Source organism: Symphalangus syndactylus, chromosome 8, assembly GCF_028878055.3.
Source record: "Symphalangus syndactylus isolate Jambi chromosome 8, NHGRI_mSymSyn1-v2.1_pri, whole genome shotgun sequence".
NCBI lineage: Eukaryota > Metazoa > Chordata > Mammalia > Primates > Hylobatidae > Symphalangus > Symphalangus syndactylus.
In genome coordinates, this window is record NC_072430.2 from 21,898,590 (window position 1) to 21,925,601 (window position 27,012).

At 38.3% G+C, this 27,012-nt stretch overlaps 1 protein-coding gene across 1 annotated transcript in view; it reads left to right on the forward strand.

Moving 5' to 3' along the window:
- Positions 1–41: 41 nt before the first annotated feature.
- The window catches only part of DICER1 (dicer 1, ribonuclease III), a 69,472-nt gene continuing 42,501 nt past the window's right edge, over positions 42–27,012 (forward strand). The window contains 9 exon segments of the mRNA XM_055288276.2: positions 42–258; positions 13,432–13,497; positions 14,429–14,529; positions 21,995–22,062; positions 22,064–22,183; positions 22,820–22,982; positions 23,857–23,987; positions 25,313–25,447; positions 25,867–26,027. Coding sequence (XP_055144251.2) covers positions 22,036–22,062; positions 22,064–22,183; positions 22,820–22,982; positions 23,857–23,987; positions 25,313–25,447; positions 25,867–26,027 — 737 coding nt within the window. The 5' untranslated portion in view covers positions 42–258; positions 13,432–13,497; positions 14,429–14,529; positions 21,995–22,035.

Here is a 27,012-nt window from a genome sequence, read left to right on the forward strand (position 1 = left end):
TGCGCGGGCTGCGGGCCAGCCGGGCGCTGCGCAGTCTCCGCAGGCGCCGGCGGGAGGGGTCGAGGCGGAGGCGCGGCGCAGGCTGCTGCAGGCCCAGGTGAATGGAGTAACCTGACAGCGGGGACGAGGCGACGGCGAGCGCGAGGAAATGGCGGCGGGGGCGGCGGCGCCGGGCGGCTCCGGGAGGCCTGGGCTGTGACGCGCGCGCCGGAGCGGGGTCCGATGGTTCTCGAAGGCCCGCGGCGCCCCGTGCTGCAGGTGAGGCCGGCTCCCGCGGAGCAGCTTTGTGTCCAGGGCGGGGAGCGGGTCGCCCGGCCGCGCTCCCGCCTCCGCGCCGAGGCCCGCGTGCCGGCCATGGGCCCGAGCCGCGCGTCCGGGCCTGGCGGGCGCTGAAGAAGGGCGCGGCCTCGCCTGCCTCGTCGTCCCGCACAACGCGGCCTGTGGACCCGGCGTCTGCCCGCCTCGGCTCTGCTCCTGGGCCCGGACCCCGGCGCCTCCCCCAGAGGCAGCCCTGGGAGACTTTCCGGGCCCCCGTGGCGTAGTGGCGGATGCCGGCGCCTGCCCACTCCCCGGCCTGGCGAGGCCTGAGGGCTCTTGACAGGTCCCGTCACGCGCGCGAAAGTGGAGACGCGCGCCTGACCTGTCGGAGCACCCTGGGGCCCTCCTCTGATGTGGCCGCTGCGCCGCGCCCGGAGGGGACGAAGCCGGGCTCTCGGTCCCTCCCGGGAGGGTCCTGTGTGATTACTGTCAGGGAACCAGATCGGGGCCCCGGGGGGCGAGCAGGGGCCGAGGCCATTCTTTTGCCTCTCCCCTCAGATGTTTTTGTGTCAAAATGCCTAGACCTTGCGGAGGACCCTTTCTTCAGGGTTTTTGATTTTGGGGAAATCAGTGTAAGTTTTAAGTTAACACATCAGATTTACGTAGATTGTCCAGAAAAGCTGAGTTGCTCTGATGGCTCTGCCTGGAGGTCAGAGCCAGCAAACCACTGAGTGTGTCCTTAGGAACCTGAAGATCCGCGGAAACGTGGAGATGAGTGGAGGGTCCTTGGTGTGTAGTGTTCACTCCGTGCTTTCTTGGAGAGAGTTGTGGTTAAAGGGACACGTTACTGGTCTACACGATAAGTAAGTGTTCTTAGGACTTTCAGGTTTTAAAAACATTCGTCTGATGAAAGAGGATCACTTGGACGCCTATGCTTCTGTCTTCGAATATTCTGAATCTTTACAATCCTGATTGTCAGGTGTTTCGCGGTGCTTGTTTTCAAACAGTGGAAAAGGACTCAGGTTACGATTTAAGTAACTCGGAAAATATTATTAAAAATGTGCTTTTAAAACAGATTAGCTGTATTGAAAATGTATTGGTGTAAACGTTAAGTTTTCTAAATAAAAATATACATCCTCACCAAAAAACTCAGTTTATTAAAAGATGGGTTCGGGATAAGCCAGGTCCTAGAGAATAGTAATTTTCAATATGATTGATACCTTTGGAAATTAGGTTCTGGAATAGCCAGTTTATCTTGCAAAGTCTACTTTAAAGCTACCTGTGGCACGTGTGTATTATATGTAATATGTGCTATATACATACACATACATACATATACAATTATTTCAAAACTTCATTTTAGGGCATATTCCATAAAACTCAATAGATAAAAAAACAAAAAACTAAAGATTGCTTTTAACATGGTCACTATAAACATTGATCATGGTAACATAGGTTTATAGATTTACTCACGGCGCCAAAATGCTGTTTTTTAAGAAAAGAACAGTTAGGCCATTTTAATTTGGGGAGAAAAGACATTTCCCTACAATCCTTTTTAGTAAAGGCCTGCTTTACTTTTTATGCTTCCATCTCATGTTTGAAGGGTAAGCCCTGACTGTTGTATTTTGCCCGTGGCTCAGTGTGTGAGTTGGGTAACTGGGTTGTTTTGCTATTATTGAGCTTTATTGTCTTAGTTTTAGAAGACATTGTCTTTTGATGTGGCTCATGATTCTTATTTGACAGTGATTTTGTCATATAGTGGGTTGTACAGTACTTGTGCTATCTTCTGGAGAGGGTGACTTTTATGGCGTTGGGATGTTTTATTCTCTACCACTATCTGACACGTGAGGTGCTTCTTTGATTTGAGAAAGTAGATATTTTGTAGACATTCTCTCACTTGCGACCCTACCATGTCATGGTCACGTTCCACTTGCTCGTGGCAAAGGAGATAAGGGAAACGTGTTATTGAGTGCCTCCTTGTTATGCACCAAGTATGTTTCATGTTCTACGTACATTCTCTTCTAATCCTCACTGTGACCCTGCGATCAACTCAATTTTGTCCTTGTTTTACAGGCAAGGAGACTAAGAGTCAGTGATTATTACTCCAAGTTAGGAATCTCGAAGTGGCAGAGCCGAGATCGAATTGTGGTTTGGTTTCAGAATCTTTGCAGGCATGCTTTTTGTATTGCATTACTGTTCCAAATGGATTTCAGGGCTGCATCACGTGTAGTGACTCCTCGGTTAAGACTTGTGGAATGAATGAAGCTGTATCTAACCTTAAATGTTCAGGCGAATGAATGGTTATTTGAATATTTCAGATAGTTGTTTTTTTTTTTTTTTGGCATGGTAAAATATACATAACACAACATTGAACCATTTTAAGCGTACAACTAGCTGGCATACAGTACATTCACATTGTTTTTAGTCATTACCAGCATCCATCTCCATACTTTTTCATCTTTCCCAACTCAAACTGTCCTCATTAACACTAACTCCTCATTCCATCCTACCTTCAATGCCAGGGAACCACCATTCTACTTCCTGTCACTGACTACTGGAGAAACCTCAAATAAGTGGAGTCATACAGTATTTGTTCTTTTGTGTCTGGCTTATTTTACCCGACATAGTGTCTCCACGGCTCATCTGTGATGATTTAGACGTCAGAATTCCCTTCCTTGGAAAAGCTGAATGGTATTTCATTGTATGAATATACCGCGTTTTGTTTATCCATTCATCTGTCCATGGCCACTTGGGTAGCTTCCATCTTTTGGCTACTGTGAATAATGGTGCTGTGAACATAGGTATACAAATAATTCGTTGGAGTCCATGCTTTCCCTTTTAGACATATACCTCAAAGTGGTCACATTGTTTCTTGATCGTCAAAACACTAGACTAGACTCAGAATTTATTGCAGTATTTTCTCAGGGTTCCTCCAAGCAGTGATAATTTCCTACAAACAACTCCTCTCTATCAGTAAAATCTGTAATTTCTCTGAAGCCCAGGATTGACTCCTTTTTACGATCTTGGTTCCTATCATAGTGTCGGCAAGTATTCAAAAAACTGATCAAACATGGAGTGATGTGCTTTATTGAATGCCAGAGGACGATATTGGTGAGGTCTTTGTTTAATTTGTATAAAGAGAAAGTTGGAGCCAAGTGACTTATTTTGTTTACCTTTTGCTGTGCTTTTTGGACATTCAAGAGCTTAGTTCATCCTGAAAGCCCAATGTATGTATTAGACTCGCTCTTATTCACAGGTTTCTTTGCAATTTATGACTTGCCAAATGACTGTAGTCTTCTGAGGCAGCATTATTTTCCTGGTATTCCACCTGCTTAGCCTGTGGGGCTTGGACCTTTTGATTTTTTGATAGCTAGTTTTCAGTTCTTCCAAATTTCTGCTAAGACTCTAGTATTAGTACATTTATTTAATAGTTTATGATATCTATTTTGAGAAAGGATTTGAAATGGTCTTATAATAGGAAAGTATTAGAGTACTATGAAAATGGTAAAGGTTGGTAGTATAGAATGTGGAGGCAGAGAATTAGATGAATGATTGGGGCAAGGAAAGGTGAGTGTTGCATGTAACTCACGTTGATTAATGAAAGGAAGCATACCAATTAGGAGAAGCAGATTTTTCTCTTGTATGAAGAATAATCAGTCTTTTGGATTATTACATTAAATAACATTAGCAATATATGGAGAAAATGTTTTACATTCTACAAACGATAGAGAAACATTTTTTCACATGCCATTTTAGAGAAACTGGATAAAAGCCTCAGGCATAATAGAAAAGCTTTAGTAATACAGGTGTTCACAGTTCCAGTGGTTTGATTCATTAATTTCTTTCAGGTGGTGTCCCTCAAATATCAGTTGTCTCATTCAGGCTGTTGACAGATGCTGAATAATAATCCATTCAGGAATAAGCTCTCTGGACAAGATGGGCAGTGAGGATTTTCCAAATAGGAATTCTCACCCAGTGTTTTTTTTTTTTTTTTTTCTTTTTGAGACGGAGTCTCACTACGTCGCCCAGGCTGGAGTGCAGTGGTGCGATCTCAGTTCACTGCAAGCTCTGCCTCCTGGGTTCATGCCATTCTCCTGCCTCAGCCTCCCAAATAGCTGGGACTACAGATGCCCGCCACCACGCCTGGCTAATTTTTTGTATTTTTAGTAGAGGTGAGGTTTCACCGTGTTTAGCCAGGATGGTCTCGATCTCCTGACCTCATGATCCTCCCGTCTCGGCCTCCCAAAGTGCTGGGATTACAGGTGTGAGGCACCGTGCCCAGCCCTCTCACCCAGTCTTTAGGAACGTGTGTTGGTCTAAAAAGTAAGACTGGTTGTATCGTGATGTATACTTGATGAATTAATACAGAAAGAAAAACATTATTTTTGAGATGTAGCTGGTGAAATTAACATTTTCAGTTATGTAATAAAGCCTTTGTTAAAATAATTCTGAGTACGAAATGGCTTTCTCATCTAAAATTGTCAATGAATTGTTGGTACTCCTTTAACATGCAGTTACCGCAATATACATTTTAAGTAAGTGACTAAGATGTCACAAAACATTGTCTGAGGATGTCAGTAAGACTGTTACTAGAAGTAAGACATGAAAGGCTTAAGTTTGGCCTTAGAGTTTTTTCTTTTTTTTTTTTTTTAAGGCTTATAACAGCATTACATGTTCTTGGCTGTGTTAAGGTTTATAGAATAGTAAGGATTAGATTCTTCATGCATGTTCATTACCAGACATGGTGCTTGGCATATAGGAGACACTCAGATTTGTTGAGTGAATAAGTTAATTTATAATACTTTTTGAAGTATTTAGAAGCTAACACAGTTTTGTGGGGAAGAATATTGCTTGCATATTAAGGCTTTTAAAAAGATTATTACTATTCTGCTTTTGGACAAATCATGCCACTTGGTCCTTTTTGCTTTGTGAGGTACGTATGATTATGTGCACAGAAACATTGCAGACTGAGGGAAGTGTTAAGAATCATGGGAGAAAATTGCCGTCAAAATTGGAGTTTAACTGTATTGCAGACTTTCTCCTTGTTGGCACAGACTAACTCTGTTGTGCTTGTTCTTTCTTTGACAGCTCAATGTATGCAATAAAGCAGGGGTTTTAACAACACATTTGAACAATTCTTGAGGATTAGAAAATGAGATCTGTTAACCAGTTCAGAATTTTAAGAAAACAAACCGGTTGTACTTAGGGAACTTGAATAATGGGAGAAGACTCTTAGTTTAAAAACTGATCTTTGACATGATGTAGGAAGGTTCTTTGATTAAGAAGTTAGATAAATGACCCTGTTGGAAGGGAAAAAGAAAGGTAGTAGTCGTATTTAGTCCTCTGAGATATTTCGAGATTGCAGGATTTCTGTCTTTCCTCTTTTGGTAACATCCTGGGAGGTGAGATTAACATGATGAACTCACAGCCTGTCCTCCTCTTATGCATCCTGCTGCCCAGCCATCACTGTCAGTTGCTCTGATTCGTGGTATTTTAAGCTCTTTCCACTTTGCAGAGTTAAATATTAGTGTTTTATCATAGCTTTGTAGGGATGCTTAAGAGCAAGTGTTTGGTGTCAGAGAGACCAGGGTTCAAATCCTGATTCTTCGACTTTGTAGCCGAGGAGCACTGGGCATATGGCAACGTCTCTGAGTCTCAGCTTCCTTGTCTATAAACTGTCATAGTGGTGTTTGCCTCTTGAGGTTTGAGAAAAAAAGGAGTTTCTTAAACTCTCATGATACATAACTAGCATTTGATAAAATTTAGGTGATATTTTTCTTTTAAATATGTGTATTAGAGAAAATTTTAACATGCAATAGTCTTAATGTGATTAGATTATATTGTGAACCCCCAAGTTATTAATATTGAACTGTATGGTCTAGTAATATAATGGAGGATGAAGGAAAAGAGGGCTCGAGAACAATATTTTACAGACAAGTTTTCGAGGAGGATTATCTATACTGGTTCAGCTATCTTAGTTGGTCTCTGTAGTAGTGATACCAAATGTAACAGTGCCTTAAATGTCTCTTAACTTTCCCTAAATAACTCATTCTTCATCTGCTATGCATGAATTAACACATCATCCTTGAAACCATACTTCAATTCAGTGTATAAAGCCAAGTGTTTTGTAAAATAAACCTCAGGTTAGGTTTTATGTTTCCTTATGATTAGATTCAGGTTTTGGCTGGGCACAGTGGCTCACTCCTGTAATCTCAGCACTTTGGGAGGCCAAGGCAGGAGGATCTCTAGAACCTAGGAGTTTGAGGTAGCAGTGAGCTATGATTGTGCCACTGCACTCCAGTCTGGGCAACAGAGCGAGACTCTGTTCCCCTCTTTCCCCCCACAAAAATAGATTCAAGTTTTGTACTTTTAGTAGGAAAACTACATGAGGTAGGTGTTGTCAGTTTGTCCCAATATTGGCGATCTTAGCTTTGTCACTTGGATTAAAGGGGTATCTATCAGGTTTTTCCACTGAATAAAAATACCAGTTTTCATTTGTAATTAGTAGGTAATCTGCAGAAAAGCTTTCAGGCTATGTAAATATTCTTTAGTAACCTTCACCCAATGGTTTTAGCATCCATTAATGATCCTTGCTTCAATTACTAATGTGATGGTTAAAAATGGTGACTTTTCTGTCATTCCTTCTACATTTATTAGTTGACATTCAATAGAGTTTCACCTGAATTTTAAACCTAACAAAATACGATTTCTTTTTTATTGTTGTTAAGGCTGAGTCTTGCTCTGACTCTCAGGCTGGAGTGCAATGGCGTGATCTTAGCTTACTGCAACCTCTGGCTCCTGGGTTTGAGCGATTCTCCTGTGTCAGCCTCCTGAGTAGTTGGGACTACAGGTGCAAGCCACTACACCAAGCTAATTTTTGTATTTTTTTAGTAGAGACGGGTTTCACCATGTTGGCCAGGTTGGTCTCGAACTCCTGGCCTCAAGCGATCCTCCCATCTTGGCCTTCCAAAGTGCTAAGATTACAAGCATGTGCCACTGCACCCAGCCTGTAATATCCTTTATAATAAACTGGTAAACATAAGTAAGTTTTTCCCCAAGGACTGAGCTGGTCTAGCAAGTTAAATCCTAGGAGGGCATTGTGGGAACCCCAGTTAACTGATTGGTCGGCAGCACTGGCAAAAAATAACCTGAGGTTTGCAGTTGACATGGAAGGGTGGGGGAAGTTTTGAGGACTGGAGCCCTCAACCTGTGGGATCTGATGCTATCTCCAGGTAGATAATGTTGGAATTCAGTCATTAATAGAAGACACCCAGCTGGTGTCTGCTGCAGAATTGATGGCTTGCTTGTTGTTGGGGAGAAACCCCACACATTCGGTCACAGAAATTTTATGTGTTGTATGAGAACAAAGGAAAAACAGTTTGTGTGTGTTTTTTCCCACTCAGATATTCAGGTAAATGTTACCACATTTTGTGCCTTAATGGGGGAGGTTTTTACTCATTCATTCATTCGAGAGACAGGGTCTTACTCTGGAGTGCAGTGGTGTGATCCTGGCTCACTGCAGCCCCCCGGGCTCAGGTGATTCTTCCGCCTCGGCCTCCTGAGGAGTTGGGACTACAGGCACACACCACCACACTTGGCTGATTTTTATATTTTTAGTAGAGTTGAGGTTTTGCCATGTTTCCCAGGCTGGTCTCAGAATTCCTGGGCTCACGTGATCTGCCCACCTTGGCCTCCCAAAGTGCTGGGATTATGGGTGTGAACCACTGCACATGGCTGGGAGAATGTTTTCAGTACCTAAAACAGAATTGTATGTCTCTAGCTGATTGTCACACAAATCATCCACAGTTTGAAAGTTTGTTTTCCAATTCCCAATTCTGTGTGTTCAAATTGTAGGAAATTTAAAATGCTGAAAAGTTTAAAGGAAAAATAAATTACTCACCCAAGTAATTCATCATTAATTTTTGGGTAAACTAACTTTCTCTCACCTCCTTCCTGTCTTCCTTTTCCTTCTTATCCTTCCTCACTTCCTTTTCCTTCTTATCCTTCCTCACTTCCTTTTCCTTCTTATCCTTCCTCACTCCCTCCCTTTTTCCTTTAGTTTTTAACTAAGACATAAGTATAGTCTTACTGTAAATAAAAGTGTTCTGCTTTTTCATTTAAAGCCATTGACAAAGGATTTTTCTCAGTCACTTTACCAGCCGGGGACCTTTGGCTGGTGACGCCCCTGTCCAGGCCTTGCTTGGCCACGCTACCCTCCTACTTGGCTGTCTGGGCCACACCTGGCTTGTGCTCTGGCTCAGCTAGTGGCTGGGCCAGTCATGCCCCAGCCCACCTGTGTTACAGCTCGTACGCACGTTTGGTGGTTCCCGAGGTTCTTGTCTTGCATCCAAGAAGAATGAGGATATGCTGACAACTGAAGGGTGAGGAAGGCAGACGTAAATTTTATTGAGCAATTAAACAGTTCTCAGCAGAAAGGGGATGCGGGGGTGGTTCCCTACCCGAAGTTGTGTGGTTTCTCCTCCAGTGTGGCTGGGTCCTGGGCTTTTACAGGCTCAGAATAGGGGACTGTGTGCTGATTGGTTTGTGAGTATGCAAAAAAAGTTAAATGCACCACTCAAAGGTGGGCATGACAGTGTAAGGAACCAATTAGGGAAGCGTAGGTGTATGTAAGATAGGTGAAGGGTGAGGATCAGTCAGAGGAAAGTGTGCCAAATGGGAAGACAGGTTCTCAGTCTGGTCCCTGGATTTATCTGGGACTTGTAGTTCTCTTGAAAAACAAACAAAAAATACTGTGTATCTCAACCTTCAGGCTTTAAACTGTCTTTGATTTGAAGGTGGGGGTTCACCGGGGACCTACCCCTGTCTGCCTAGGCATTTGTCTGCCTGCTGCTGCTCTCAACATAAGCATTTTTGTTCATTATAAACTTACCATTTTAAATGGCTGAATTGAACTTCACCATGTAAAATGAACCAGGGTTTACCAAACCATTCCCACAATCATTGTTAGACATGTAAATTGGTGGCGGGGAGTGTTTCTTTGCTCTTATAAATGATAATGATGAAGGGAGCATTTCTATATGAAGTTTTTTTTGTGTGTGTGGTAATGACTAGGTTAATGTGCAGTGAATTTTAATTAAGAATGACAGAAATGTAAAGTTCATACCCATAGTGTTAGGGTAAACTAAAAAAAACTTTTTAAAAAGACAAATGACAATTAAAAGTAAAAATATAAATAGTTCTCTGTGTTTTGTATTTAAATATGTAAAGATACCAGTGTTTAAATTCTTGGAATTATTATTATTTTTTTCTCTTTAGTCTCTTAATCCTTGGTTTGACCTTAATCTTTTCATAGTCTATATTCACTAAATAATAGTTGATAAATCCTTGAAATACTTGTTTTATGTACTGTGGATATGTTGGATATTTTCTTTTGATTTCTTTTTTATATTTTCAAAATATCCATGATTGTTACTATTTCTTGTTTCTCTGTGAAACATTATATTGCCTAAGAAACAGTTCAGTGAAATAATGTTTTCAGTGATGTCTGTCCAGCCAGTAAGTAGTACACAGTGTTTTTTTGTTTGTTTTTCAAGAGAACTAGTGAATACAAAACTGTTGAAATTTACTTTACGTTATGTACCATATTTTGTGATTTAATTGCGTTGATTTTCATCTTAATGTAAATGCATAATGGCTAGCTTGTTTGGAATGTAGGGGAGGAAAACTTTTCCTCCACCCACTTAGGCACTATTGCTGGGATCTGTGAATTAAACTAACAAAAGACATTAACAGGAGGTCTACAGCTTGTATTGATGTTAATATTTTTGCACGCACAGGGGCATCAAAGAAAAGATGTAAAATCCCAAAGAAACACTTAGATTTAGAGGCTCATATACCATTTTAACAAAGAGTGATAAATTGTGAAAGGACAAAGGAGGGGAAGTTTGGATTTCTAGGGTTGATAAACTGTGGGAAGTTGATTAGACGGTGTACGGGGGAAACCATTGGTAGAAAAGGGTTATTTATTAAGGTTTGTTTATGCAGATTCATCTTGGTGCCATCTCTGTGTGCTGTGATAAGGATTGTTCTTGTTTTCTTCCTGGTATAGAAGAAGGGGGAGTTTATGCCTTACTTTTAAGTAGAAAGAGGGAAGGCGTAGAACTTTTCCTGAATCTGTTGATTCTTAATTGCTTTCAGCTCAAAATAATCAATATACCAAAGTGGCATAGTTGGGGGTGGGATCTCCTGATCCCCATTCAGGAGTTTGTGGTTTTTCAGGTTAATCTGGCTATAAATTCTGTATAAAATCTTCTATGCATTATATGAGAATGCATTTTCTATGCCAAATCTTAGGGTTAATGAAACATGTTAGGTTTTCTTTAAGGATTTCATAAAATTTTAAGAGTTTAAGAATTATGCTTAAAAAAATGGTTCTAGGTAGAGGTACTATGGATTTTGTACGTTCCAAGCATTTTATTTTCTCTCTACTAAGTTTAAGATCTTGTGTAATCCTCATAATAGTCAGTTGTTTCTGTTTTACAGGCAAGGAGACAATGTTAGCGAGGTAGTGGAGTCTGGATTTAAACCTTGGTATTCTGACACTGAACTGCTTGCTGGCATTAAGATAATTTTTAAAAGAAAGATAGGTACAAAGGAAAAAAAAAAAAAGAGGCTGCTTCCTATATCCCCAGTTGCCTTACTCAGTGCCTCCTGCATAGGCGAGTATACATGAGAAGGAGTGACAGTGTATAGATGTCACCGAAAACTCAGAATCAGTGTTTTGAGGCAAATATGTACATTAAATACATGTTTATATGTATATATAAGTATATGTATAAATATAAGTGTGTCTTAGTATTAAGAGGCAAGAGCATCAATTTGCTTATTAAGTTAGCTAAAAACATCTGAGACTTTTTCTGCTCTACAGCTTAGAAAAGGGAAGTAGGTAGGAGTTGTTTTCAAACAACTTGGATTCTATGTGTGGATTCATTTTCAGTGTAGCTGTTTGCCCACTTTCATTTTCATTTTTAAAAATTCCTCCATGTAGTTGGGCAGCATATTTTAGGGCTTCTCCAGTATTTAAGTTCTAAGAAATGGAATTTTATTATTTGGTATGCATACTGTTTGAGATTTGGGCTATATTTAAAAAGTAAAAAAGCTAATGTTAGGGAAATACAATTAAAACCAAAATCTCCCAACCCAGAAAATTGCTCCACAAAGGTAGAAAAGAAAGAAAACAATGTTATTATTGAATGAACATTAAATCAGACTGCTGTGCACATTACAGGCAGTCACTAAAGGGATGGCAAAGACAGAAAGAAATCTTACTGTTTTATGTAACTAAATGGTTACAATCCACATCCATATTTTCAAGATAAAATTGCTAATTTTTTTCACATTTTTATGACGAGAGGTAGGTTTTACACTTTGGAGTCAGGTGACAAATTAGGCCCATCTCCTCCTAGGAAACCAGGAGATTGAATGTTATTTCCCATTTCAGAGATGGCTTTCAGGTCCTTAGGAAACATAGCCAAGTTATAAGACTAGAGACTTAAATTTATAGACATTGAAAGGGAGGGAGAAATAAATTCTGGAAAAGAAAAGGGGAAAGAGACCTCTTCCCTTTTATTTTCAGCAGGGAGAACTATGCCTCTTATTTTTAATTTGTATTTGTCCTTATGTTAACAGTCAGTATTTTGTATCTATACCATGGCTGTCCTAAGTGACGTAGGCGTGGTTGCAGTTAAAATAATGCCTTGTATCTCACATAGCACTTTTGTTACTAGGAACTTAAAGTGCTTCATACATTTTTTAGTTTTCTCTGTTAGCTTACCATGAGTATTGCTTATAGGGTTTTAATGTCATTATATTGTGGTTTTTTTCCTTTTGTTTGTCCTGGAACTTTATAGAAGTCATGCATTTTGGGCTTTGTGAGAGTAGGAATGAAATCTGGATGGTAATATTTGCAAAGTTAATAATGTCAGAATCTGTGATGCATAATAACATGGATGAGTTGAAATTATTCTGTCACCAATTTTGAAAATTCACAGCAGAAAGTTCTAGGTGCCTTTAGGCTTCAGATCTGAATGGTTAGCTCTTTCTTGTTACTAGCCTGTGAAAGGATACAGCCTCATTACTGCATTTAGTTGCTAACGTGGATTAAGTTTGCTAGTTTGTACTAAAACTTGACTGTCTGATATGTGGCATGCCTGTTTCAGAGTTATCTTAAAGGGGCCTATGAAACAAGATTTTGCAGGTGTGTACTTCACAGTGATCAATTAAAATGAGAAAATGACCTATTAGCTTTGAATTACCAGTATAAAATAAGTTGCTATCGTACTTGACATATTACCTTTCTAATGTATGTATGGAATTATCAATGGAAATAACGTGGATAACTTAGCAATAATTTTGTGATAGTTGAGTTACATTGAATTTTAAAGGATTATCAACTTAGTAATTTGATTATGGCATTTCTAGGAATGAGGTGAGTCTGAATTGGAAATCATCTCTAGAGGGTGACACAGCAGGACATGTTGGTGTGCGTGGTCTTTGCATCCTACTAGGTGGCAGTGTAGAATGAAATTAAAAATTAAATGAAGTCTGAGGTAGCCTTAGAAAACACAAACTTGGCTGGTTGCAGTGGCTCACGCCTGTAATCTGCAGTATTCAGTACAGCATGTTACTGTACTGACTACTGTAGGCAGTTGTAACACAGTGGTATTTGGGTAATCTTTTGGGACTATAGCACTTTGGGAGGCCAAGGTGGGAGGATCACTTGAGCCTGGGAGTTCGAGACCAGCCTGGGAAACATGGGGTGGCCCCAGCTCTACAAAATAGAAAAATAAAATAAAAAACAAAAAGAAAAATGAAAACACAAGCACTGAGATAGGAAGATATGCTCATATGCAGCATGATACTGATTTATCATAGTGTTTAAGTATTTTTAAAGCCAAGTTTTACTGAGGGAAAAGGTAATTTAATGCCAAGAGTTCTCCCTTCTATCTAATTGGATTATACTAACAGTTATTTTTACTGGCTGTATTAGAACATAATATCCCAATTTTAAAGGGCAGTTCTTTTAGACATGCATTGTCTTGTTGCCCAATAGATAAAGAATTTTATGAGGGATCTTAAAAAGTAGAACATTTCTTAAAGTTCGTTTTAAAAAATGAGTTGTTTCTTCTAAAATTTCTCTCTGATTGCTTTTAGGTTACCTAGGGTATGAATTAATACAGACTTGGAAACTCTGAAAGAACTTAGAATCAGCATTTTGAGGTAAATATGTATATGCCAAAGTAGTGATAAGGTTGCCGCAGTCTGCTTTGTTGACTTCTTAGCAAAACAAATTTGTGTATGAAATGAGAACTTTAACCTCCATGAGAATGTCTTTTAAAGGACTGGAAGTAGTAAAAAGAGGCCACTGCCGATTTGTTTTTCCTGAGCTTATGGTAGTGGAGGCATTGCAGAAGGCTCAGACCTGAGCACAAACCAAGTCTGATGTCAGATCTAACAAAATCAGTATTTGTTGATCAAATTAAACTTTTTATATCTACATTTTATGGTTTCTTAGTTTTTGATTTATAATCTCTTTTAGAGAGCCACCCCACATTTAAATTTCTGCCCGACATTAACATTGTTAACAGTGTTCTTGAATTATTTTATTCATAAATTAATTATATAAAAGTGTATAGTGTAGATGTAACTGTTCTTTTGTGTTTTTAATTTCATTTTGGGAAATTGGAATTGCTGATGGATTTCTTACCTGTGTTAAAGAGTTACTACTGGGTTGTTTGGATTTCTCAGCCAAGTACCTCTTCTGGTGACCTTCTTTATTTCTTTTGTATATGTGAACTTAGGAAATAACAGCTAATTTTTTTTTTTCATTTTTCTATAAAGTACTATCTTTAGACTTTATTTACTTTGATTTCCTTATATTAGCTTTGAAATCTTTTTTTGGACTTTGCTCTAGCTTTTTATTTCTCCCAGATCTCTGGGAATTAGGCATGCTATTGTAGCTTATTCTCTTGTTCTTTGTTTTAGGGTAAGCCTTGGTATCCTAAAATAATCTAAATGCCTTTTGTTTAAAATTTAATTCAAAATAATGGCCTTTTATTCAACTCTTCATATCAATAGGGCTCTCTTGTAGATGTGTTTCTGTTCAGTTTACAGGAATCTTAAACTTGGCTATTTTTGCATTTATTTTTAGAGCAGAAGCTTGGGCATGCTGTGATTTTCCAATAAACTGCTATCACAATGTCAAAATGCAGTTCAGACAACAGCAACACAGAGATCTCAAACATTAAAACGGTAAATCTGTGATTCATCATGTGGAAAGAGGAAGAGAGTTTATTCTTGTCTTTCTTGTCTTTTCCTAAATTACAGTCATGCATTGCTTAATGACTGGATATCTTCTGAGAAATGCGTTGTTAGGCGATTTTGTCATTGTGTGAACATCATAGAGTGTACTTAATTAACATAAACCTACATGGTATAGCCTATTATACACCTAGGCTATATGATATGACCTTTTGTTCCTAGGCTACTAACCTGTACACCATGTTACTATATACCGTTGTAACACAGTAGTATTTGCATATCTAAATATACCTAAGCATAGAAAAGGTACAGTAAAAATACAGTATCATAATCTTGTGGGACCATAGTCTTATATGTGGTCAGTCTCTAAAACATCGTTATTGGGTGCATGACTGTATTTCTAAGTGCATAATATGTGGAAACTATGAAACAACCTCACTAGTTTCATGAGGGTAAGTTGTTTGACAAGAAATTTAAAATCTATAGTTGAAAAACAGTCATGTGGAGTTTTTTTGGCTCTGCAAAAGCAGTTAATGGTAGCCAGTTTATCTGTGAAACTAGAACCTTTACCTGCCAGCAGGGATTCAGATCTTTTCATTAAGGCCAAGTTTAAAAAATCTGTTTAAACATGCCAAGAAAGTAAAAATTGGCAAAATTATAGGTTTTCCTGTTTTTATATTACAGATTACCTGTTGGAATTTTAAGTCTTGGATTTGTTTTCCCTAAATAGAAAGTGCATTACTGGGGCCAGTTATTGTCCACTAAATGAATGAAAATTAATTTAAACATTGTAACCTTATGGAAAATATAATTGGAAGGGTTAAATTGTTGTTCTTTATGTCCTTGTACATCCTCTCTCCTGCACTCATCTCTCAGGGCTGGTAGGAGTGGGATAGATGTGTGTTTCCAAACCAAATAGAAATATATCTTGATCCATCCATGATTCTGTTCTGTATATTACTGTGTGGACATTCATGAATCTCTAATTCAGTTTGTCAAATATTTACTTAAATGTATATACAGAATATTGTAGCAGGAAATTTAAGAGGTGCAAAGAATGAGACTCATGTCTTGTTCTTATGGAGCTGTGCTCCAGTAAAAGAATAACGTGTATGTTGTGTATGTGTGTCTATGAATAGATGTAAAATTCTGTAATAGAAATTATGAAAGGCAAATAGAAGCTGTTTGAGGTTTTAATGTCACTCAGGTGGACATTGTTTTCATTCTAACAACCTGCAGTTTTTGTTTACCATGTCCTGGATGTGGTTCTGTACAGTGGGTGATACAGGTAAGGGTAAGATATGCAGCTTCTATATCCAAGGAAATTCTAGTCTAATTGGTCATATTTTAGTGAGACCAGAGTTTTAAGAGAAATTATCTAAATAAGAATTCATATAAAATTACAGAAGTACATTTTATGGATTAAGACTATACCCCAGGCCTCTGTAGTATAACTGCTAGGATCACTTGGATTGAGCACATAGGATTGAAATACAGGATTAAACACTTTCAGTTGGTCAGTCAGGGAGGATGCATAATACGCTATAGGCTTTCAGCCAACAAGGATTGCTCTTCTGTTATGGGAATTGCTGGTAAATGGTGATGAGGCAGCAGTAGGATAGCATTCTAAGCCCGGCAAATAATCTGAACATAAGGTTACAGGTGGCAGAGGTCAGGCAGTCATGAGTAGGAGGCAGTACTTTTCAGAGTACATTTGGGACTAGATATCACAGAGGGTAGTGCTTTGCTTAATTTCCTTTTTAAATATCAACTTTTTAATGAATTGCCTTCCAATAGTTTGTATTATTTTCTTACACATGGTTTTTTGTGAGAGCTGATAGAAAGCTTAATCTTTTCAGGTATTTTTGGTTACAGATGTTATTTCTGTATTTCTTTATTGTTCGATATTTATTTTTACTATATCATGTATCTATTTTCTCTTTATTTAGAGCCTAAATGTTGATAAGTGTATACCTTTCATTTCTCTGATTTTTTTTTTTTTACTTTTATTCTCAGATTGATTCTTAGAAACCAGCTACCTATCATTTTTTCTAAACCCTGTGAAAGTTTTAGGGTGGGGTAGGGCATTTATGAGAAATGTTGTGTTTGCTAAGAAAAAAAAAAAAAAAACTCTGTCTTTTGAAATGCCAGGAACAGAAGCTGGACACTGAGTGAATTTGCAGCTCCTCCTTTTCCAAGCTCTTTACCTGCTGGTTTGTAGGAATAGTATCCACACACTGAGTGAAGTTGGTGTCTTGAGGTGAAACCGGGCCTGAGAAACATTGGAGGTCTAGGGCTTATTTTCCAGATAGAATTGAGGCTTTGTTGGTCTTGGGCCAGCTTCCCTGCCCTGCCTGTTTTCTCCTTTGTGATTTTATGAGAGCGAAGGAGAAAACAGGCAGGCCAGGGAAACGCTCTCTCTCTCCCTCTCTTGTGCCGAGGGAGAACCGTCCAGATTTTTCCTCAATTTGTTTCTGAAACAAGTGGCTTTGCAGTTTCAAAAAGAATTTACTGATAGCAGAAAGTGAAAAAAATATTCCTAAGGACAAATAAGGAGAAAATTTTCAAAGTCTAAGAAGCTTCTTGGTAGAGCTCATCCCTGATTTCTTGGAGTCTAAAGACCCTTGACTTTTCCCTTACAAACAAAGCTTTTCACCTTGCTTGGGATCTGGCTGCAGTACTTGTTCATTATCTCAATATTTGTGACCTGATGGCTTTCTGCTTTGTTCCCTGACTTTTTTCCTTTCCCCTTCCCCTTCCCCTTCTCCGTTCCCTTCCCCTTCTCCATTCCTTTCCCCTTTTTCTTTCCCTTTTCCTTCCCCTTCCCCTTCCCTATCCCCTTTCCTGTCCCCTTTTTCTTTCCCTTTCCCCTTCCTCTTTTCCTTCCCCTTCCTTATTCTCTTCCCCTTTTTCTTTCCCTTTCCCCTTTACCTTTTCCTTCCCCTTCCTTATTCCCTTCCCCTTTTTCTTTCCCTTTCCCCTTTACCTTTTCCTTCCCCTTCCTCCTTCCCTTTTCCTTTCCCCTTCCCCTTTCCCTTTCCTCTTCCCCTTTCCCTTTCCTCTTCCCCTTTCCCTTCCCCTTTTCCTTTTTCTTTTCCCTTTCCCTTCCCCTTCCCCTTTCCATTTTCCTTTTTCTTTCCCCTTTCTCTTCCTCTTCCCCTTTTCCTTTCCCCTTCCTCTTCCTCTTTCCCTTTTCTTTCCTTTTCCCCTTTCCCTTCCTTTCCCTTTTTCCTTCTTTCCTTCTTCTTTCCCTTCTTTCCTTTTTTCCTTACCTTTCTGTTCATATCTGTTCTTTGCTTTTCTCTTCTCTTTTCTACTTATACCTTTTACAGGAAGTGATAATAGTGATTTAGAGAGTGTCATTTGGTTTGCTTTTATCCCAGACTATTCAACTCAAGCTAGCTTGGATAGTTAAAGAATTGGTGGCTCAGTTAATGGGAAAGTCCATTGTTAGGCTGGGCTTTGAGGTTGGTTGATCCAGCAGTTTATTGATGTCATCAATGACCCAGATTCTTTATTTTTGCCATCTGCAGTGCTGGTTTCATCGTAAGGCTGGGTCTTTTCATGGGTCTGTGTAGTGTAATTGCAGCAGCAAATGGGGCTAATAATTTCATGAGTCATCTTTAGAGGGAAAGAAAGACAACTGCTTCTCTTCAACCATCAAATGAAAGTCCTAAATTTTTTGCTGTTGGGTGAGCATGAACCAATTCTTCTGGCCAAGGGTAAGTTGTATGCCCATCAGCTTAGGGTTGGGTGACTGGCAGATGGCAGAAAATAAGAAACTAGAGCCTAGGCAGCATAGCGAGACCCTCTCTACAGAAAATTTAAAAATTAGCCAGTTGTGGTAATGCTCACCTGTGGTCCCAGCTACTTGTGAGGTTGAGGCTGCAGTGAGCCATCGTTGCACCACCGCACTCAGCCTGAGTGATCGAGTGATTCTCAGTCTTGGTGAAAAAAAGGAAAAAAAGAAACTGGATCCTTGAAGACTTCAGTGAGCCACTGTTTGACTGAGACCACGCAGAGTTGAGCATGGCTATTACCTGTGGAGGAAATGGAGTATTTGAGAGCTAGCCAGAATCACCTGTCCTTGTGCTTTTGAATACATAAAGGAATGAAGTATTTATTTATATTTGAGCAGGAAATGAAGAAAAAGATTTATGTTGCAAGAATAATAGGACAAAAATATGTGCTGTACCCATTTTGCCCCACTTCTTTTTGTGTACCATTTGAGAATAGGTTACATGTATCATAGCTCTTTACCCCTAAATACTTCAGTGTATATTTCCTAACAATAAGGGTACTGTCTTACGTAGCCACAGTTAGTTATATCAACTTCAGGGAATTTTAACATTGCTGTTATCTCGTTTTAAAAATGAATTCAATAATGTCCTTTATGAATGAGATCACTATTTATGTTCTTTGCAGCATTATTCATAATAGCCAAAATATTGAAACAATCTTGTGTCCATCAACAAATGAATGGATAAAGAAATTGCAATACACAAACATACACAAACACACATGGGGGAATATTATTCAGCACTAAAAAGAAGGAAATCCTGCCATTTGCAAAAATGCAGATGAACCTGGAGGATGTAATACTAAGGATAATAAGCCAGGCACAGAAAGCCAAATACTGCATGATACCACATGGGAACTGAAAAAAGTAGAATTCTTACAAGCAGAGTAAAAGAGAAGGCGTAGAATGTGGGGAAAATGGGGAGATGTTGGTGAAAGGGTACAGAGTTACAGTTACATGGAATGAGTTTCAGTTACATGGAATGAGATCCAGCATACAACATGGGGTCTGTAGTGGATAACTGTGTATGGAATACTTGAATTTGCTGAGAGAGTAGATCTGAAGAATTCTCACCATACCAAAAAATTGTAGCTATGTGAAGAGATGGATATGTTAGTTAGCTTGACTATAATAGTTCGCTGCGTATATGTGTGTCAAAACATCACACTGTATACCTCCAATATTGTCCATTTTAATTAAAAAAAAAAAGTCCTTTATGGCATTTTTCTCTTTCAGATAGGATCCAGTCTAAGTTCAGGTATTACATGTAGTTGTCATGTTTCTTTATAGTCTCTTTTTTTTCTTTTAGATTTCAGAGGGTACGTGTGTGTGTGTGTTTATTACACAGGTATATTGCATACTGGTGGGAATTGGACTTCAAGTGTGCACGTTACCCAAATAGTGAACATTGTACCCGATGGGTAGTTTTTCAACCATGTCCCCCTTTATCACCTTCCTCCCTTTGGAGTTCCCACTGTCTGTTATTTCCATCTTTATGTCCATGTGTATCCATATAGTCTTTGTTAATCTGGAACATTTTCATAGTTTTTCTTTGTATTTTATGGCATTGACATTTTTGAAGAATACCCTCCCCAGCTTTAAAAAATAAAACATTCCTAATTTATTTTTAGACTATTTTTCTAGAGTTATTTATTGTTATTACTAATGTTATCTATATGAGAAGAAATGGTGACAGTTGTAGGGAGGAGGGGGTGCTGCTGGTTCCTGGACATACCTGGTTTCTGGAAGTAGGAGAAGATGTGTTGGGTATTTACATCACTGCCCTCTTTTCTCCTTTGTTTTATATTTTCATCCATCATCAGAACTTAGACTTGTTTCTTGGTACCTTCTACCATGTCTTTAATAAGTCTAGGATTAGCATTTGGGTTGGTGAAAGTGAAGGGTCAGGCTTAAGGGTGAATAGTCCTAGACAGTATGCAGTCTGTAGTCATGAAGAAGAATTGTGGAGGTATCACAAGAGTTGATTCCAGGTGGGAAGGTCAGTGATGGGACCCGCAGATCTTAGCCTTGGGCCTTCAGAGTGGCCTCTTGATCTCAGACATTTTGGTAAAATAGACTTCCACATAGGGTTCTTGGCAGTTGTATTAAGAAAAAAGTTTAACTGATGAGCCTGCAAGTCCTGAGGGCTTGCTGAATTTGGGAAAGTGGGTACTAGGCTTGGGTATTAGGGTAAAAGGAATGGCTGTTGGGGCTTTGATTCAGCAGAGAATTAGCAGATTATTTTTCATGAAGAACATAGTTCTCTTTGATCCAGGGAAATTATGGGTTAATATTATCTCATAAAGTACTCTGTGGTACTTTGCTTGTTCCCTTCCAGAAAGATGATGAGTGTGATTGTGCTGTCAGGCCCACAGACGTGCTGTCTTACTGGGCTCTCAGCTCCTGCAGTGGGGTGCCCCTGCACTGCTTACTTGAGATAGTACTTTATGGTAGCTGAATGTTGAATTCTTGTCAACAGAATTAATTTCTCAAATTAGAATTCAGTATTGTGCTGTATAAGAGACCCTACACTTGAGACTTCTTGTTGAAATAGTTGCAACAACTTAAGTCATGTGTTGTACTTAACATGTCAGGAGATTCAAAAGTTTTGGTTGTTAAGTAACAGAGAGTTGAATTATCTCTTCCAGTTTCATAGAGTAATAGCAATGAACACTCCAAAGCAGTGCAAGAGAGGAAATTCCCTCCTGTGGGGCGAGGAAGTCCTGCTGACAGTAAAGCCAGTGGTAGGCTTTCACACAGATATTTGAATCCCTGACCCTCTGTTTGAAGGGTAGGAATTTTAAAGATTCCATTTTTATCGTTTTACATAATCAGATTTACCTGTGGGAAAAACTATATGAAATATAGAAAGTGCTTAGATACCATGAAAAAATTTTTATTTCACAGAGTGGTGTCATTTGTTTTAATTTATCTAGAATATGTATAATTTTAAAGATACATATTTAAATAGTTGGTCAGTTGTGCATTTATAATAGATTGTCAATTGAGAAAAAGGCCTATGTTCATGGGCTATTGATAAAATGACAATTTTAGCAGGTGTCTAAATCTTTCGTGGTGCAGGCACAGTACTAAGTGCCTTCCATACATTATCATTTTATCAATAACATCATAGAATATACAAAGAATGTTCAAAATTTATTTATGTGTATATTTACATATTTTATATATGTACGTATATTTAACAAGGCATCATGCTGTACATATTTTCTTTTAAAGGTTTATTATGGACATTGTTCTATGTCAGGAACTATAGATATGTGTTATAATCTTAATGGATTCAAAGTATTCCATTATATAGTCATACCATAATTTATGTAGCTTATTTTTTACTAGTAAATTTTAAAGTTATTTCTTATTTTTAAGTAATAATGCAACAACAAATATTCATGTACATCTCTTTGTGCAGTTGCTTGATTCATTCTTTAAGACACATTTCTAGGCGTAGAATCACTGGGTAAGGTACAGAATGCTTGACTCCTAAAATGATCCTCTTAGATCAAGAAAAAGCTAAAACAATTATAGGAAGAGTTTGAATGGCTCATAGGAATGATATTCTGATGTTTCTCTTGTTTCTGTGCTTTCTTTTGTTTTTAACCCTGCATGGTTGTGTAATGGTATTCTTTTTCCCTTTTGTAGTAAGCTGTGCTAGAACAAAAATGCAATGAAAGAAACACTGGATGAATGAAAAGCCCTGCTTTGCAACCCCTCAGCATGGCAGGCCTGCAGCTCATGACCCCTGCTTCCTCACCAATGGGTCCTTTCTTTGGACTGCCATGGCAACAAGAAGCAATTCATGATAACATTTATACGCCAAGAAAATATCAGGTACTAATGCGAACACTAATACTGGAGCATTCTTCACTAAAATGGAATACATTAGCATATAGTTGACACAACTTATATAAAACTCATTTACCCTTTCAGGCCTCCCACTTCTGATTAATTTTCTCATTTAAAATACTTTTATTCTTAATAGTCCTTTTCTTTTCTAACATCTGCTGGGTAATTGGATTTGATAGTTGTATTTGTGAAGTTTCTTTTTTCCCCCTCTGAAAACCTCACTGTTCCTTAATACTCACTTGGATGTGTCTGTCCTAGTGAGCTGGGTAGGAACCTAGATTAGTTTGAAAATGTTCAGCCATGAACTGGCAGAACCACGATTACTCTAAGTTTAGTCATTCATGTTATTCTAAAGAAGTATTCTGTGTATACAAAAATAATGCTTAAAGAAACGGTAAATGCCATTTCAACACATATTTACACAATACAGCTGTATATAGCAGACATTTTATTCCTCTGAGTTATTCTCATATAAAGACGTAGACTGTGGGGGTTTTTTGTAAATTTATTGGAGGACGATTTTAGAGAATAGTGAAATTTCCTGATTTAAAATAAAATCCAATTTTATAAATTTTATACTTAGGTAAGAAGTGCATAACTTTTTTTTCACCATGTTTCTAGGTCGAACTGCTTGAAGCAGCTCTGGATCATAATACCATCGTCTGTTTAAACACTGGCTCAGGGAAGACATTTATTGCAGTACTACTCACTAAAGAGCTGTCCTATCAGATCAGGGGAGACTTCAGCAGAAATGGAAAAAGGACGGTGTTCTTGGTCAACTCTGGTAATAAAAAATTATTTTACCAAGTTGTGCAGGGGAAATTGGATGGGATTTTATGTTTAAACAGATTTTCTGTGTTTCCTAAATTATTGAAGAAAGTTTGACAGATAATGTACTCATTTAATCTCTTCTGGCAGAAATTGTTTTGTCCTGTTTCTTTTTGGTGTTTCTCTTAAATGTTCTGGTTCTGTATTTCGTTTGAATGGATTGCTTTTGGAACATAAGTATTGGAACATATGTACATTAGAACATAATCTAAGTTGTTACGTTTATTTTTGTTCTTGATGTTTTAGCTTCACCAAGTATGTCAAAAGGTGCTTAATTATGGATAGTTAACTTTTGTACTTACGATTTTGCTATATCAGTTGTATTAATGAAATTACATGCTGCTTAGAAATTAGATATTCAGTTAAGAGTTTAAAATACTGGTTTTTTATATGCTTGGATTATATATAAAAATAAAAAATACAAAATGTGAACCTAAGCTGGTAGGGCACTAATATATTCATGTCACTGCTCTTTTTTTAGGTTGTCTCAGTATAACTAACTATATGCTTTAAATACATATTAGACTGTCTTGTTTCCATCTGATTTTATTGAAGAAAACAGGAGGGTGGCTTAGAGGAAATCAGCTATGAAGAAGAAAGGTGGTGTAGGGTTCTCTGAAGCGAGTGACAAAAAGTGAGGTGGCAAGTCTAGTAGGTGCCATTTTTTTGGAGGATAACCTTGGAACTGTGGTTTTAAAGAGGCTGTCAAAAACGTTGGTTAGGTCTAATATAATAATAAGGATTTCTGTAGACTGTTAATCATTAGTAGTCCAGAGAGCCATCTAGGCAAGATTTCTCATATTTACATGGAGTATTATATTTGTAATTAGCAAACCAGGTTGCTCAACAAGTGTCAGCTGTCAGAACTCATTCAGATCTCAAGGTTGGGGAATACTCAAACCTAGAAGTAAATGCATCTTGGACAAAAGAGAGATGGAACCAAGAGTTTACTAAGCACCAGGTAAGACTTGTAGAGAAATTTCACTTTATAAATCCCTACAAGTTCTTGACTTGGTTTGTAAGATGATCTGTAGCCTTGGTTGTCTGATTTAGGTTTGAAAAGTAATTTCCTGTACTTAATCAGCCTAGAAGCTAGTCCTGATGTACTATATCTTATTGTAAGTCTTACCTTAAAACCAAATAAAGGCCGGGTGCAGTGGCTGACGCCTGTAATCCCAGCACTTTGGGAGGCTGAGGTGGGTTGATCACCTGAGGTCAGGAGTTCAAGACCAGCCTGACCAATATGATGAAACCCTGTCTCTACTAAAAATACAAAAATCAGCCGGGCGTGGTGGCGTGCGCCTGTAGTCCTAGCTACTTGGAAGGCTGAGACAGGAGAATTGCTTGAACCCAGAAGGTGGAGTTTGCAGTGAGCTGAGATCGCGCCACTGCACTCCAGCCCGGGTGACAGTGAGACTCCATCTCAAAAAAACCCCCAAAAAACAAAAAACGAATAAATTACTAATTTTTATTGCTCTTAACTTTGTAGAAAAGAAATAGCTTTCAGCGTGATCTGCTTGCTTGAAAAACACAAATTCCTGTGACGTATTTCCAACTTGCTCATGATGCGCTTTAAAAAATTTACCCTTGAGTTAAATGTCTTGGAACTGGAGAAATTTCTTGCTTGAGCTGTTTAGGTCTTTGACAGAGACTTCCTCTAACTGAATGTTTCCATGTAGCCAGCATGTGCTGGAGGCTCCTCTAACTTACATGTTTGCATGTAGCCAGCATGTACTGGGGCTTTTGGTGTGTTGGTCATTGGGGGATACACAGTGGTTAAGAGGCACTTCCTCACTGAACTGAAACAGCCCAGCCTACTAGTGTGCGTCACATACTGGGATAAGTCCTCATTAATAAAGCACTTAAATATCCACATAATGATAGGCTACAAAAATAACATTTAGTCTGGGTTTTCTTCCAGAAAACCATGTCAGTTCAACAGAAAAAAATAAAAAGTGTGAATTGTTGTGTGATTTGCCTAAATTGACAGATCTCATCAGTCATAATATGGCTGTGGGGATCTAAGAACCTGAAGTAAATTTAGATTTGTCATCAAGACATGCTTTCCATTATCAAGATATTTTTTCTCTACTCTTCCCATGCTTTCCTGATTTCCTTCTTAGTTCTGATGTATAAAATTATATGTATTTAGTATTTTAGTTTTAATTTTGACTAATGAATTCCTTAATCCTCACTTATGATACAATGGCTCTATGATCTGATTTTATGTAAGTATATCCAGGCAGTGAATGCCTTGTTTGTTTACTGACGTTGATTTTATTTTAGGTTCTCATTATGACTTGCTATGTCGCCTTGAATGTTTTGAAAAATGGTTACTTATCACTGTCAGACATTAACCTTTTGGTGTTTGATGAGTGTCATCTTGCAATCCTAGACCACCCCTATCGAGAAATTATGAAGGTAAGTTTTAGACCTAAGTCTTAGTAATTCTTGGTAAACTATTTAGTAAATGCAGATTTTTTTTTTTTAGATTTCAAAAGCAATAATATTAGTTATCAATATTGGGAGTTTGGCTGCAGTGTATGAATGAATGAATATTAAATTAATGTTCATTTAAATCTAAAACTTTTAAACATCATAATAAATTCTGTATAATTTTCATAGTGTATCTAATTGAGCCTTTTTGAAAAACAGATCTTTTAAACAAACTATAGTAATTCTATGAGTAATTTTATGTTGTCCTTGGTATAGTGGCATTTCCACCAAATTCTTTTTTTACCATTTGTTAGTGATTTTGATATGTTTTAATATGGCGATGTCTCTCTTGTTATGGCCTTGCAAAATGAAGCCTTTACTGTCAGTATCTTTTATCATGTTAGCTCTGTGAAAATTGTCCATCATGTCCTCGCATTTTGGGACTAACCGCTTCCATTTTAAATGGGAAATGTGATCCAGAGGAATTGGAAGAAAAGATTCAGAAACTAGAGAAAATTCTTAAGAGTAATGCTGAAACTGCAACTGACCTGGTGGTCTTAGACAGGTATGCACTTCCGATTGACTCGGCTTTAATGAGATTAGTTGAAAACAATATTAAGTCTTTGGTGTTTTTTGTAGTACCTTGCAGAGAGTACCTATTTAAGTGAACAAATGGCAGTAAAGAGGAATGGGCAAGAGTAAGAATTCTCTATAAGTACCATTACCTGTGAGTTCAAGAATCTAACCTTGTTTCCACAGAAAGTAGCAGACAGGCATTTCTGCCTTGAGATTATGTGTCAGCTCTTCCTGTTTGCTGTTGTTGCCAAGGACTGGGAACTTTGACAGTAAATTTGTATTTTTTTGCTGTCAATATGTGTGCTTTGATGTTCTGACCTAAATGTCTTACATGATGCTTTCAAAGAACATTAAGTTATTTAGAGAATTCAGCAGTATACTTTAAAATGTTTGGAAATACCCCATTGTTTTCAAAGTGGGTTGTGGATTTCAGAGAAAGTTGCTGTTTGTGATTTCTAGGTTTGACTCTTTTGAGAGGGCTACTATTTTGAGTTTCATTGAAAAGCGCACACACACACGCACACACACACACACAAAACCTTCATAACTTAAATTGGTGGAAGGGAGCCTTTACAAATTAGGAAAATGGCTTTTCAAATGTAATGAATTCGATTTATGTCAAAATAGCCTTCCATTCTTACTAGATGTAGTCTTAAATAAGGCTAAAGATTACCTAGTGGTGTTTCTTATGACAGTTACAAAAGTAGCAAAGACTGATTTCTCAAGTTGTGGAGTTGAGTCAGACGTGGGTTTGAATACTAGCTCCACTAACTGTAAGCTGTGTGACCTTGAGTGAGTCACTTATTTCCTTGAACTTGTCAAATGGCATTGACAGTGGTTTCATGGGATTCTTTGATAATCAATTACATTGACACATAGAAAAATCTTTAGTGTGCCTGGCATTCAGTAAGAATTTTAGGAAAATTTTCTTTGGAGAGTGAGAAGGAAAGGTAGTATTTGGGATCCATCAAACT